The 13,908-nt window shown below is 41.2% G+C and overlaps 1 protein-coding gene across 1 annotated transcript; it reads left to right on the top strand.

Moving 5' to 3' along the window:
* Window positions 1-7,340: 7,340 nt before the first annotated feature.
* Window positions 7,341-12,527, top strand: LOC123130119 (glutamate receptor 3.1). The gene is made up of 7 exons (XM_044550067.1): window positions 7,341-7,669; window positions 7,769-9,111; window positions 9,192-9,469; window positions 9,908-9,939; window positions 10,044-10,450; window positions 10,647-11,883; window positions 12,130-12,527. The coding sequence occupies exons 1-6, from the start codon at window positions 7,405-7,407 to the stop codon at window positions 11,094-11,096; spliced, it is 2,775 nt and encodes a 924-aa protein (XP_044406002.1). The 5' UTR covers window positions 7,341-7,404; the 3' UTR covers window positions 11,097-11,883; window positions 12,130-12,527.
* The last annotated feature ends 1,381 nt before the right edge of the window (window positions 12,528-13,908 follow it).

Below are 13,908 nucleotides of genomic sequence, written 5' to 3' on the forward strand. Positions count from 1 at the left end.
CCATAGCCATTCCGAGATATATTGCCATGCAACTTTCCACCGTTCTGCTTATTATGAAATGCATCATCATTGTCATATTGCTTTGCATGATCATGTAGTTGACATTGTATTTGTCGCAAAGCCACCGTTCATTAGTTTTTTATACATGTCGCTCTTAATTCATTGCACATCCCGGTACACCGTCGGGGGCATTCATATAGAGTCATATCTTGTTCTAGTATCGAATTGTAATTTTTGAGTTGTAAGTAAATAGAAGTATGATGATCTTCCTTTTTAGAACATTGTCCCATGTGAGGAAATAAAATAAAAAAGAGGAAAAGAAAAAAAGAGCAAAAAAAGAAAAAAAGAGAAGAAGAAAAAAAAAGGAGGGAAAGAAAGAAAAAACGAGAGAAAAAGAGAGAAGGGGCAATGTTATTGTCCTTTTCCATACTTGTGCTTCAAAGTAGGACCTTGATCTTCATGATAGAGAGTCTCCTATGTTCTTACTTTCATATACTAGTGGGAATTTTTCATTATAGAACTTGGCTTGTATATTCCAACGATGGGATTCCTCAAAATGCCCTAGGTCTTCATGAGCAAGCAAGTTGGATGCACACTCACTTAGTTTTCTTTTCGAACTTTCATAAACTTATAGCTCTAGTGCATCTGTTGCATGGCAATTCCTACTCACTCACATTGATATCTATTAATGGGCCTCTCCATAGCCCGTTAATACCCCTAGTTGATGTGAGACTATCTCCCTCTTTTTGTCTTCTCCACAACCACCGTCTATTCCACCTATAGTGCTATGTCCATGGCTCATGCTCATGTATTGCGTGAAAGTTGAAAAGGTTTGAGAACATCAAAAGTATGAAACAATTGCTTGGCTTGTCATCTGGGTTGTGCATGATTTGAATATTTGTGTGATAAAGATGGAGCATAGCCAGACTATATGATTTTGTTAGGATGAGATTTCTTTGGCCATGTTATTTTGAGAAGACATAATTATCTTGTTAGTATGCTTGAAGTATTATTGGTTTATGTCAATATTAAACTTTTGTTTTGAATCATACGGATCTGAACATTCATGCCACAATAGAGAAAATTACATGGATAAATATGTTAGGTAGCATTCCACATCAAAAATTATGTTTCTATCATTTACCTACTCGAGGACGAGCAGGAATTTTCCGGAGTACCGGGGGCTACCGGAACCCCCCGGGAGTTAATGAGCCTTCATGGGCCCTAGTGGAGAGAGGAGGCGGCAGCCAGGTGGTGGCGCACGCCCCCCCAAGCCTGAACCGAATTGGACTAGGGTTGGGGGGCCGGCCCCCCTTTCCTTCTCTCCTTCTCCTCCTTCCCTCCTTCTCCTAGTGGGAATAGGAAGGGGGGCGAATCCTACTTGGACTGGGAGTCCAAGTAGGACTCCTCCCATGGCGCATCCCCCCTTGGGCCGGCCACCTCTCCCTTCCCCTTTGTATACGTGGGAGGGGGGCACCCCAAAGGCACACCAAGCCTTCTCTTAGCCGTGTGCGGTGCCCCCCTCCACAGTTTCACACCTCGGTCATATCGTCGTAGTGCTTAGGCGAAGCTCTGGGCCGGTAGCTTCATCATCACCGTCGACACGCCGTCGTGCTGACGAAACTCTCCCTCATCCTCAATTGGATAAAGAGATCGAGGGACGTCATCGAGCTGAACCGCTAGGGGTACGAAGGAGGAGGAGACCGGATGCGTTAAGCTAGTTGGTAAGAGTTCTTGTCATTATTGATAGTGGCCCTAGAGAAAGAGATTACGCTGATTGTTCTAACTTCATTCATATTTGATTCCGCAACTGAGACCTTTTCCCACATCTGTGCCAGGAGGGCAAGTGGTCAAAGCAGAAAGGGTTCTCGCTTCTCCTTCTGGAAGGGTGTGCTGAACACGGAGGTCCCGTATGTTCGGTGCTTGGATCGGTTGGATCGCGAAAACGTTCGACTACATCAACCACGTTACTAAACGCTTCCGCTTTCGGTCTACGAGGGTACGTAGACAAACTCTCCGCTCTCGTTGCTATGCATCTCCTAGATAGATCTTGCGTGATCATAGGTAAAAATTTTGAAATACTGCGTTCCCCAACATGCTTGCGTTTATTTCACTACATCATGTCATCTTACTTAATGCGTTACTCTGTTCTTATGAACTTAATACTCTAGATGCAGGCAAGAGTCGGTCGATGTGTGGAGTAATAGTAGTAGATGCAGGCAGGAGTCGGTCTACTTGATACGGACGTGATGCCTATGTTCATGATCAGTGCCTTAGATATCGTCATAACTTTGCGCTTTTCTATCAATTGTTAGGCAGTAATTTGTTCACCCACCGTAATATTTTCTATCTTGAGAGAAGCCTCTAGTGAAACCTATGACCTCTAGGTCTACTTTCCATCATATAAGTTTCCAATCTACAATTTTAGTTTCCTATTTACTTCCTTTGCAACCTTTTACTTTCCGTTTCATAAACCAAAAATATCAAAAATATTACTTTACCGATTATCCATCTCTATCATATCTCACTTTGCAAATAATCCCAAAGGGATTGACAACCCGTTTAGCGCCTTGGGTGCAAGTAGGTGTTTGTTTGTGCAGGTACTCAATGACTTGTGTGTCGTCTCCTACTGAATTGATACCTTAGTTCTCAAAACTGAGGGAAATACTTACTCTACTTTGCTTCATCACCATTTCCTCTTCAAGGGAAAAACCAACGCAAGCTCAAAAGGTAGCAGACCTCCAGTCGTAGCCGCCATGATTTTCTTCACGTCTATCAATGCCTTGAGAATTTTGACTTGGACATGTCCTATGGCATGAATAAGAAATCGAAGCTTCGCGCCGCGTCCTCTTGAGGCCGTGTTGGCTGATAATATTAGTGCGCATGACCAGAGCCTTTCTGATCAAGATATCCAAGGACGACATACACCAATTCATATAGATCTCCGCTCGGAAAGACCGAAACTCATCAACGGCCAGATCCAAGTTGTCGACATCTGACAGAAAGACGACTTGGCGGAAGAAAAGCATCAGGGCCAAACCACCATTATTAGTCCAAAGCTAATAGCCTCCACGCCGCCCTCCTCTCGATCCAGACAGGAAGAAAAAGATCAACGACGTCGCATCATGCCACTCGCATTCGTGGAGGCTTGAACATGGCAAGACGCCAACCATGGCTAGAGACGGGGACCAGCCACTCTGGCCAGATCCGGCGACTCCTAGTCCCACCGCTCCCGCTACGGCGGCACCGCATGTAGCCTACAAGCCCATCCACGATGATGTCTGATTAGAAGGATATATGGATATACAGATGAAAAGGCCCTTGTTATCCCTCCAACAATATATATAAAGCTTATTGGGACATGAGAAAGCTTGCACAAGGCTATGGAAATGTATTGCCAGACAGAGATATACGATTTTCGTTCGGCATCCAAACCGCTTGTGTCACGCTTAATCGATGGTCACTCTAATTTTTCCGGCGGGCCTTCCCTGTGGTACTGCAGCCTTACATGTGTATTAGTGGTTAGGGCGTCATCCGTGGCGCCGCTTAAGAGGAAGTTGTTTGCACGCTTTTATTTTTTTTAAATCATGTACTCCTCATCTCTATCTAAAAAAATATTTATAGAAAATCCTCATCTCCATCTAGAAAAAGAAGTAAAAAAGAAAAAAAAAATCACCAACGCAACCTTACAGCGAGCGCCACTTAGCGTAGTCCTCCATTTAAAAAAATATGAAGTCATCACCTTCATATAAAAAGAAAAAAACATTTTAAAAACGTTTTCATCTCCATCTAAAAATAATATCCCAAAAGCTTTTTCACTACGGCCAACCAGCTTGTACCATGTGCCATAACTGATTGGCCGCTCTTCATGCATAGCTTAATGGGTTTAATGAGTTTCATATAGCTATTCATTAAGAAGAAAACCAAAATTACTTGGAGTTAATAACTAATACGTTTCCTTTAACTAACACGTGCACGGCGAGGATTTACGTGCATGATGTTTTTTCCTCTCCCCACGTCGTATTGGGCCGGCCCATTCGTGCACATCTCTATTTCTAATGCAGCAGTTGGTAGTCTCATTTTCAGGGTTTTTTTGTCCCACCTTTCATGGTTTTTTTATACCTCCTTCCACCTTCGCTGGTTTTTTTCATAAATTTTTTGTCCCCTCCCCCTATTTCATCGGTTTATTTTCGCGTCACCCTCTCACACAATGAAAGAAATCTGAACAGATTAGAACTTTCCATGCTGGCGCAAGTTATTTAGTAATGTAGAATCAATCACGAACAATCGCTAAAGATCAAATCCAAGTTAATTAACCTTACCTTAAATCACTCAATCACATTAATTAGAAAACAAATAATTGATTTTCAGAAAAATTGCTCAATCACATTAACCTTACCTTAACTCACGGATGGTAATCAATCTTCAAACAAAGGAAACAATACATCAAGGGAGCAGTAAATAAACTCCCTTTCTTATGACATGTATATGATCTTTCCTTCCCTCTCCGTTGTCGAGCGTTCTTGATTCTCAAGGCCGATTCTTGGGCTGCGTCACTGGGTCGCGACGGTGCCGAAGGACGAGGATGGCGAGGCCGGGTGTCGCGGCACCGCGTTGGCCGTGGCTGATGAAGGGGGTGAAGAAGGGCGGCTTCCCTGGCCGTGGCCCTGGGAGTTGGTGCGGTGGAAACGTCACTTGAAGGACCCGACGTGGGTGGCCGACGCGCAGACGCACTTGGAAGCGGGCCCATGGCCCGCGCCGGACGGCGCCGACGCCGACCTGGACCACCTCCTCCGTGTATCCTTGGAGCTATGGCTGGCCAATTTATATGAAATTAATTCCCTCAGTTGTGGTGGCAAATATAATACACATAATCCATATTGTTATGCACTAGTGTGTGTGTGTGTGAAATAGATGGATTATGGTCCCGTACCAATAAGATGGATATATGTGTGTGTTAGAGAGAGAGAGAGAGAGAGAGACAGAGAGGGAGAGGGGGAGAGAGAGTGAGGAAAAGGGAGGGAGAGTGTGTGTATGAGGATTTGATGGTAAAAAAAGTCGCCAATGTCATTTGATATGTATGAAAATATTAATATTAAACTTTTAAAGTTAATGTGGCCCCGTTAAAATACACAAGCGTTCTTATAGTATAGTTAGAGAAAGACATGAGGAAAAGGAAGAACCGGGATCGATTCCTAGTCTTCTCAAGGTGGCCGCGTGGGTTTGTCTCAAAAAAAAAAGGTGACAGCGTGGGTGCTACTACCGGTCCGCCCAAGTCCGGTTCGTGATAAGTTGTAGGTGCGCGTCGTACTTGAGGCGATTGAGGCCTGTTTTATTTGAGTTTTTCCTCTCTTTTTTCTTCTTCATTTTTTTCATTCTTTTTTGCACTCCGTTTCTTTGTTTTGTCATTCTTTTTTTCTTTTGTTTATTTTCTTTTTTTCCGGTTTTCTTTGTTCTATTGGTTATTATTGTACATTTTTTGTATACGTCTACAACATTTTTTTCTAATACACATCTAACATTTTTCAAATACAAACCAACCATTTTTGTAATACATTGTCAAGATTTTTTTGTACACATTTTTAAATGCTTGTTTGTCATTTTTCAAATACAAGATTAACATTTTTTCAATACATGGTCAACAATTGTTTTTGCCATTTTTACAAAAAAATTAAATGCTTGATTAACATTTTCTTAATGCATGGTCATTTATTTTTCTATACACATTTAACATTGTCCAAATGCTTAATTAACATTTTCAAACCCTTGTTCAACATCTCTTTTAAAATGCTTGATTCACATTTCTGTATACATGATCAAACATTTTTATCATTTTTAATACATGGTCGACGGTATTACCCATACACATTTAACAATTTCCCAATTCTTGATTAACATTGTTTAAGTACTCGTTCAACATTTTCTCAAATGCATAACGTTGACATTGTTGAAAAGTGGCATCACAAGTTCCAGGGAGTAGAAAAGAGATTAATCAACGAAACCGCGCGAACTTTGTGGTGCTATTGTGTTATATCAACTACTCCTTTCGTTCCGAATTACTTGTCACAAGTATGTATGTATATCTAGATATATTTTAATTTTAGATACATCCATTTATGCGACGAGTAATTTGGAACGGAGGGAGTATGTGTCTGTTATGTCACCAAATTCAGTATATATAGAACATGGAAATACAGTAATAGTGAGCTCACTCGGTGGGAGCCCGTCACGGCCATGGGAATAGGATCCTCCTCGTACTGCTCCTCTCCTGCCCTGCCCTGAGGAGCAGTATCGTCCGTCGTCGCCGAGCGGCGCAGCAGCCGGTGGCCGAGGGGAGACCGAGATTTATTCTCCGGAGGCGCCGAATCCGGCTCGTAAGTCGAAATCCCTCTCTGTCCCGCCTCTCGGATCCTCCCACCGATCTCCTACTTCCCTGCCGCCAATGCCCGCCTTTTCTTTGGACTCCGAGCGAGGAATCGGAGGGAAAGCTGTGTACTTCCTGTGGCTTCATACCCCGGTAATGGCGGCCCTGCTTGCCGTTGCCGCTTGGTCCACTCTCTGCGTGCCCGTCTGCAAGGTGTTCGATGGATTGTGCGCAGGGTGTCGGCCCGGCTGGCCTCGTTTCACTTCTTCCAGGTTTCAGTCCGTTTACCGCCGGTTGCTGAAAATGTGCACGAGAAGCATAAGAATGCTGGGATATGCGCTCTTTGTTTACCGTTTACTGTCATTTGTTTGGTTGCAGGAAGCACCCGGCCTTAAGCATAGTACTACATATAAAGTTGTATGTTCTGTTCCGTTTGTTTGTTTGCTGTCTGATGATTGAGACAAGTGCATAATCTAAAGTTTGGCACCTGCACTTGCACCTGCTCCTGCACATTTATGTGTTGGAAACTGGAATCTGTTCAGTGTAGTATGGCCATGCCACATGTTTTGGCTTTAGCCTAAGGACCAATTGCTTCTTGACTTTCTTGGATGCTTGCTGGCCCAACCTTGGATCTGTATCTTTCTAATAGTCTTCTAAATCAGAAACATAACGATTTTTTGTGCTGCTTACTAGATTCGGTGTGTTTACTTAGCGTGTTTAGTCGAATCATCTGTCATTGTTCTCTCAAGTTACTTTTCCTTGCGATATTCAACCCAGCGGTTTAAAATTCCTGCAATTGCTTCATTCAGATTGATTTTTCGCTTCTTTGTTGCTGATTTCCTTTCAACGTTTGGGCTGAGGCTCCAAATGTTGGTACTCTTTTAACCGGAGTATGTTACTTTGGAGAATAGAAGAATTATGCATTGGTATCATGATAACATATGCCTAATGGTTTTTCTTACAGGAGGGCGTTTCCAACACATAAATAGTTTGCTAGCATGCAGACAGTGTCCAGTAGCCTTTGCGCCATTTGAGGCATAATGGACATAGCTTTTATCATGTTGTTGGTTCTTTCTCTGCTCCTGTTCCCTAATGGCATCTGCAAGAGTTTAGCTACAGGACCTCCTGTTGTGAATATTGGGTCTATTCTTCAGTTTGACTCCACCACCGGGGGTGTTGCGGCAGTTGCCATCCATACAGCCGTGGAAGATATCAACTCTGATCCAACAGTTCTAAATGGAACTACACTAAAGGTTCAAATCAAGGATACAAATTGCTTTGATGGTTTCCTTGGCATGGTTCAAGGTAGGCTAGCTTTAATGCCACTCATTCATTTCACAACCTTCAAATAGTTATTACTTCTGTTGTGGAGTTGTGGCAATGATGCCGTGTTCCTTGTATCAGCTTTGCAGTTCATGGAGACTGATGTTATTGCACTCATTGGCCCTCAGTGCTCCACAATTTCTCATATCATTTCATATGTAGCAAATGAGCTTCGAGTCCCTTTGATGTCCTTTGCTTCTGATGCAACTCTTTCATCAATACAGTTCCCGTTCTTTGTCAGGACGGGTCCCAGTGATCTCTATCAAATGGCGGCTGTGGCAGAAGTTGTTGACTACAACCACTGGAAGATAGTGACTGCCATATACATTGATAATGTTTATGGTAGAAATGGCATTGCTGCTTTGGATGATGCACTCACTTTAAAGCGCTGCAAAATATCCTACAAGGTTGGGTTTCCTTCCAACGCTAAAAGGAGTGACCTCATAAATTTGTTGGTTAGTGTCAGTTCTATGGAGTCTCGTGTTATCATTCTCCATACTGGAACTGAACCTGGACTCAAGCTTTTCTCTATGGCACACCAACTGAACATGATGGGCAACGGCTATGTGTGGATTGCAACTGACTGGCTGTCTGCATATCTTGATGCTAATTCATCAGTTCCTGTTGAGACTATATCTGGCCTGCAAGGTGTTCTTACTTTACGGCCACATATTCCCAACTCAAAGATGAAGAGTAATTTGGTCTCCAAATGGAGCACGCAAAGTAAAAAGTACAACTACAGTGATGTTTGTATAAATACTTATGGTTTTTATGTTTATGATAGTGTCTGGGCAGTAGCTCATGCTCTGGATGCCTTCTTTGATGATGGTGGTAGGATTTCCTTTTCAAATGACTTGCATGATGGAACTGGAGGAACTCTTCACCTTGAAGCAATGAGCATTTTTGACATGGGAAATAAATTACTGGAGAAGATTAGAAAGGTAAACTTCAGTGGGTTATCTGGGCAAGTGCAATTCGATGCTGTAGGCAACCTCCTTCACCCTGCGTATGACATCATAAATGTCATCGGAAATGGCATGCGGACCATTGGTTTTTGGTCAAACTATTCTGGCTTGTTGTCGACTGTCTCTCCAGAGGCTCTAGATTCAAAGCCTCCTAATACTTCTCTAGCCAATCAGCATCTCTATGATGTTATTTGGCCTGGGGAGACTGCACAGAGGCCTCGAGGATGGGTTTTTCCTTCTAATGCCAAGCAGTTGAAAATTGGTGTTCCCAACAGATTTAGCTTCAAAGAGATCGTCACGGTAGACAATGCTACTGGGTCAATGAAGGGTTATTGCATCGATGTCTTTACTCAGGCATTGGCTTTGCTTCCTTATCCTGTTAGTTACAAGTTTGTACCTTTTGGGAATGGTACTGAAAATCCTAATTATGACAAACTCGTACAGATGATTGAATCAAATGTAAGTACGGAATGCCTCTTTTTTCTTCCTCGAACCATTTCATCATATACCATGCTGACCAGGGGCATCTTATCCTGCAGGAGTTTGATGCAGCTATAGGGGATATTGCAATTACAATGAGGCGGACAGTAACTTTTGATTTCACCCAGCCATTCATTGAAACAGGCTTGGTTATCTTGGCTCCGGTTAAAGAGCATATAACATCGTCCTGGGCATTCTTGCAGCCATTTAGTTTGGAGATGTGGTGTGTTACAGGGCTATTCTTTCTTATTGTGGGTGTGGTTATTTGGATTCTTGAACATCGGATCAATGACGATTTCCGTGGTTCAGTATGTCAACAAATAATAACTATTTTCTGGTAAGGAGCTGACCTGCACCTTTTGTACCGTCTTCTTGTATATCATTCCTGTTTTCGAAGTGTTGATGTTTTAACAAGTCTTGTGCAATATGTTGCATACAGCGAGTACCTTAGAGCAGTGGCCAGTTAACATACCTAAATGAAGCATCTAGTGATTACCAATGAACTACTCCCTCCGCCCCATAATATAAGGGCGTTTTTGACACTACACTAGTGTCAAAACGCTCTTATATTATGGGACGGAGGGAGTATTATCTTAATAATCTTGTGAGACATATATACATGCACAGCATATATATTCGCTTAATGATATTTATGATGCATTGCTCTATTTTTCCTGTTTTCACATACTTCTCTTCTCCACATGTATTTGCCAAATGCTCTTATAATGGCGTGATTCCTTGCTGTGATTATAATTTCAATTTTTATTGCCTGCAGGTTCAGCTTTTCGACTTTGTTCTTCGCACACAGTAAGTAAACCAACCTTCTCTCTTATGTGTTTTTTTTTTTGGCTATAACATTTTGTTCTGAGGCATGAGGCATGACTCGTGATTTCATATGTATCTGCGCGCAGGAGAAAATACTATGAGCACCTTAGGGCGTGGTGTCCTGATCATATGGCTGTTTGTTGTTTTGATAATTGTATCCAGCTATACCGCGAGTCTTACTTCCATCCTGACCGTGCAACAACTCGATACTTCTATAAAAGGAATCGAGGACCTGAAAAATAGCAATGATCCTATTGGTTTCCAAGTTGGTTCTTTTGCACAAGACTACATGGTCAAGGAGCTCAACATCTCACGGTCAAGGCTAAGAGCTCTTGGTTCACCACAAGAATACGCTGAAGCCCTCAAGATAGGCCCTAAGGAAGGAGGTGTTATGGCCATTGTCGACGAGCGCCCCTATGTTGAACTGTTTTTGTCATCCTACTGCAAGATTGCGGTAGCTGGCACAGATTTCACCAGCAGAGGATGGGGCTTTGTAAGTACAGTTCAACCATATTCTTTTATATAAATTAGAATATAAGAACAAAAATTGCTGTTAATGTCCTGGAATAGAGGTTTTAACTTTGAATAGTTGTGTCTAGTCTTTAGTTTATGCAACTTTTATTGCACTTACCTGCGGCTACTTTGTTTCACAAATCGAAATGTAGCACCTTACAAATTCATTCTGCCAGGCATTTCCAAGGGACTCCCCTTTGCAAGTAGACCTCTCCACCGCAATCCTGTCTCTGTCAGAGAATGGGGAGCTGCAGCGGATCCATGCCAAATGGCTCAATACAGGGGAGTGCACAACTGACAACAGTGAGCTTGTCGACTCGAACCAGCTCCGCCTTGAGAGCTTCCTTGGTCTGTTCCTAATCTGTGGTGTGGCATGTGTTCTCGCGCTGCTACTCTACTTTGGTATCATGCTATGCAAATATCTGAGGCATGAACCGTGGAAGAGCCTCAGAAGATTCATCTCGTTCGTCCATGGGAAGGAGCCGCCGAAGAACAAGGAGAGGCGGTCCATGAGCCTGCCTGGAAGCTCAACGCCAACAACGCCGATGAGCAGCCATAGTTCCCTTGACATGGAAAGGCCGGCCAGGCCAGTCAGAAACGGTAGCATTATTGACATGGAAAGCTAATTCATGTGTAGAAAGCTAGTTAACAATGCGGTCGACTAACCTAGGTTCTGGTAGTCGGACAGCAGGGCTGTATAGGAGGATTCGAAATACTTCTTAAGTACTCCCTCCGATTCAACTTAATTAACTTTGACTTGGTACAACCTTAGTACAAAGTTGTACTAAGTCGGCGCAATTAATTTTGATCTGAGGGAGTACTAAAGTTTATGAAATAACAGAAGGAAGGATTAATAAGAAATAGAAATATTGAAATGCTCCTCCTGTCCTACATATATTGTTTTTACCTTTGCATGTGTTTGATAGGGCGTAGTAGTAGTGTGTGGGTACTTCAGTTAGAAGGTATGCAGTGGACCAGTCTATCGACCGTGTGGCAATGCCTGTAGTTTGTAGCACTAAACTTTGATGCCCATTCATAAACTAATTTAGATGGAGCCGCACAAAAATTGTGTTTTTTTTTTTGCTCACACACTCTGTTTTGTCTCAGTTTTAGTCCAGCGCAACTTTGAAGCTTATCCAGGGCAACTTTGAAGCTTATCCAGGGCAACTTTAACTATTTACAGGAGAAATTGTTAAAGACCTTATTAAGTGAAGAAGAATAGACGTCTCCAGTTTTTGTTTCTCCAACTCTATGCCTACACTGTAAATTATTTATGAATTAGCTCCAGTTGATGCAACTGTACTCTTTCTGGTAGGTCTGAGATGGACTGAGCATCCTAAGCTAGCTACTTGTCTCCCTTAGGTTTTACAGCAAGACAAATGCACTGGACTACAAAGAGGAAAATTCTTGCAGGTTCGTAATGAATCTGTTTTGGTTCTGGCATTCACACCAATCATAAAGCAGTGTTTGTTAGTAGCGGAGTGGTAGGCAGACGCAAATCAAACCATCATTTTTCTTCTAAATACACTTGTAAAAGCATCGATGCATCTCCGTCGCTTAATTTTATTTGTCATTCTGTTCAGTACCTGGTTTGGTTTAGGAAGAGCTCTTTTTCCTATGCAAAATGTATAACGTGTATGTTTCTAATTCCGATTGCAGGCATATTCATCGCGCTTGTGTTTTGACGTGTTGCGGGCAACCAAGAGTCGTTCAACAGTGTGTTGCTGGGGTACGCCACCGGTCTGACAGTAAAAGGTAGCGCTGATGAACTGGTTTCAAGCCGAGCTGATCAGTTCTGCTGTTACTAATATATCATGGCATCTTGCGGCTCTCGGTCGATGTTCTGTCATCTATGAGGAGAGAGTTTCCATTTAATCTAGTTGCTAATGCTTTGTATACAAAATTATAGATGCCTACACAATACAAAATCAAAAGTTATTTTCTTAGTCAAACTGGAAAATTCATAGATTTGCAGGAACATCTGTACATAAAGCCTTTTCCATCAAAGTATGTACATACATTGTCTATTTTAACATAAGAATGTAGGACTCGTTCAAAACTATTTGACTATTCATACAAAAAAAATAGAATTTCTTAAAATAAGGGAGCACATCTTCTCTGGTTTGATCACTGAAGTCATCAATTGAGCAGTCCAGGTTCACCTAGTTATCTATTTCAAAACTTAGGGAGAACAATTTGGGTGATACTTTTTCAAAGTACAAGGCACATATTTATAGTTCATTGAAATGCACCTATATTTTGACCTCATTAATATCTCATCCTTCATAATAAAGTATGGCCAAACAAACAGAGAAACCGCTAGTTTCTTTCATGTTCCCCAGACAATAACACCATAGCTATTACTGTCATTCCCCTTCTCTCTTAATACCTTCCATCCTTTCCATTATAATTAATGAAACTGAAACATATCATTCTCTTGGTTGTATTTTTTTCCTAAAATGTTTAAGGTGTATGTGTCATTGAGTGAATATATTATGTTGCAAAGTTTCACGAAATTTAGTATGCAACCAGTATGCAAGAGAAATAAAGATTAAAGTAAATTTAGTTATTTTTATTAGCCATTATTGTTTTTAGAGAAAACAATAGGCAAGTCACTTTTTCATGAAAGCTGGAGACAAATAGTGTATTCTAACATAAAAATGGTCAATTTTCCTCACACACACACACACACACATACACATAAACTTAGAATTTTTGGAAATAATGGGAGCAATGGCCATGTGAAAATATGAGGTTTATATCTTGTGGATTTCCTTTCAGTGTACAAGGCCTGCATGTAGAATGGATATTTTTTTTTCTATATTTGCTTCCCTAATTTAAATCTTATCCTTCATCATCAATTATGACTAAACATAAATAGTAACTGCTAGTTTCTCTTATGCTTATGAGGAGATAAGACCATGGATATTTTAGTCATTCCACTTTGCTATTGATTGTTTCTGTTCTTTTGCGCTAAATAGTAGTCAAACATGTTATTCATGTATTTCGTAAGGATAAGGTCAAGCCTCATGATAAGGATAGGGTCGCGCTATTCGTCACCCTGGGTGAGGCATTGTTATTTTTCACCCACTTCTATTTTATCATCAATGCACCGTAAATTTACGTTTCATAAGTTTTGTCTTATTTCCGACGCAAAAAGGGACCGTAAGAAAATATATAATCGCCATAAAAAATATTTTATGTTATATAAAATTACAAACATAAAAACATAGTCTAAAATACACACAAACTGCAAATTTTCTTGTCTTATAACCTATATTTTTATTTTTTTATGTCAAATTTTACGTAGTGAATCAATAGAAATATAACTATTTGAATTCGAAATGTAATTTAATTATGAAATGATCGTAAGATTACCTCGGGTGAAGAATAACTTATTCTGCACCCTGATTGATGAATAATAAATTTAATTATATT

This window comes from Triticum aestivum, chromosome 6A (genome assembly GCF_018294505.1).
Source record: "Triticum aestivum cultivar Chinese Spring chromosome 6A, IWGSC CS RefSeq v2.1, whole genome shotgun sequence".
Lineage (NCBI taxonomy): Eukaryota > Viridiplantae > Streptophyta > Magnoliopsida > Poales > Poaceae > Triticum > Triticum aestivum.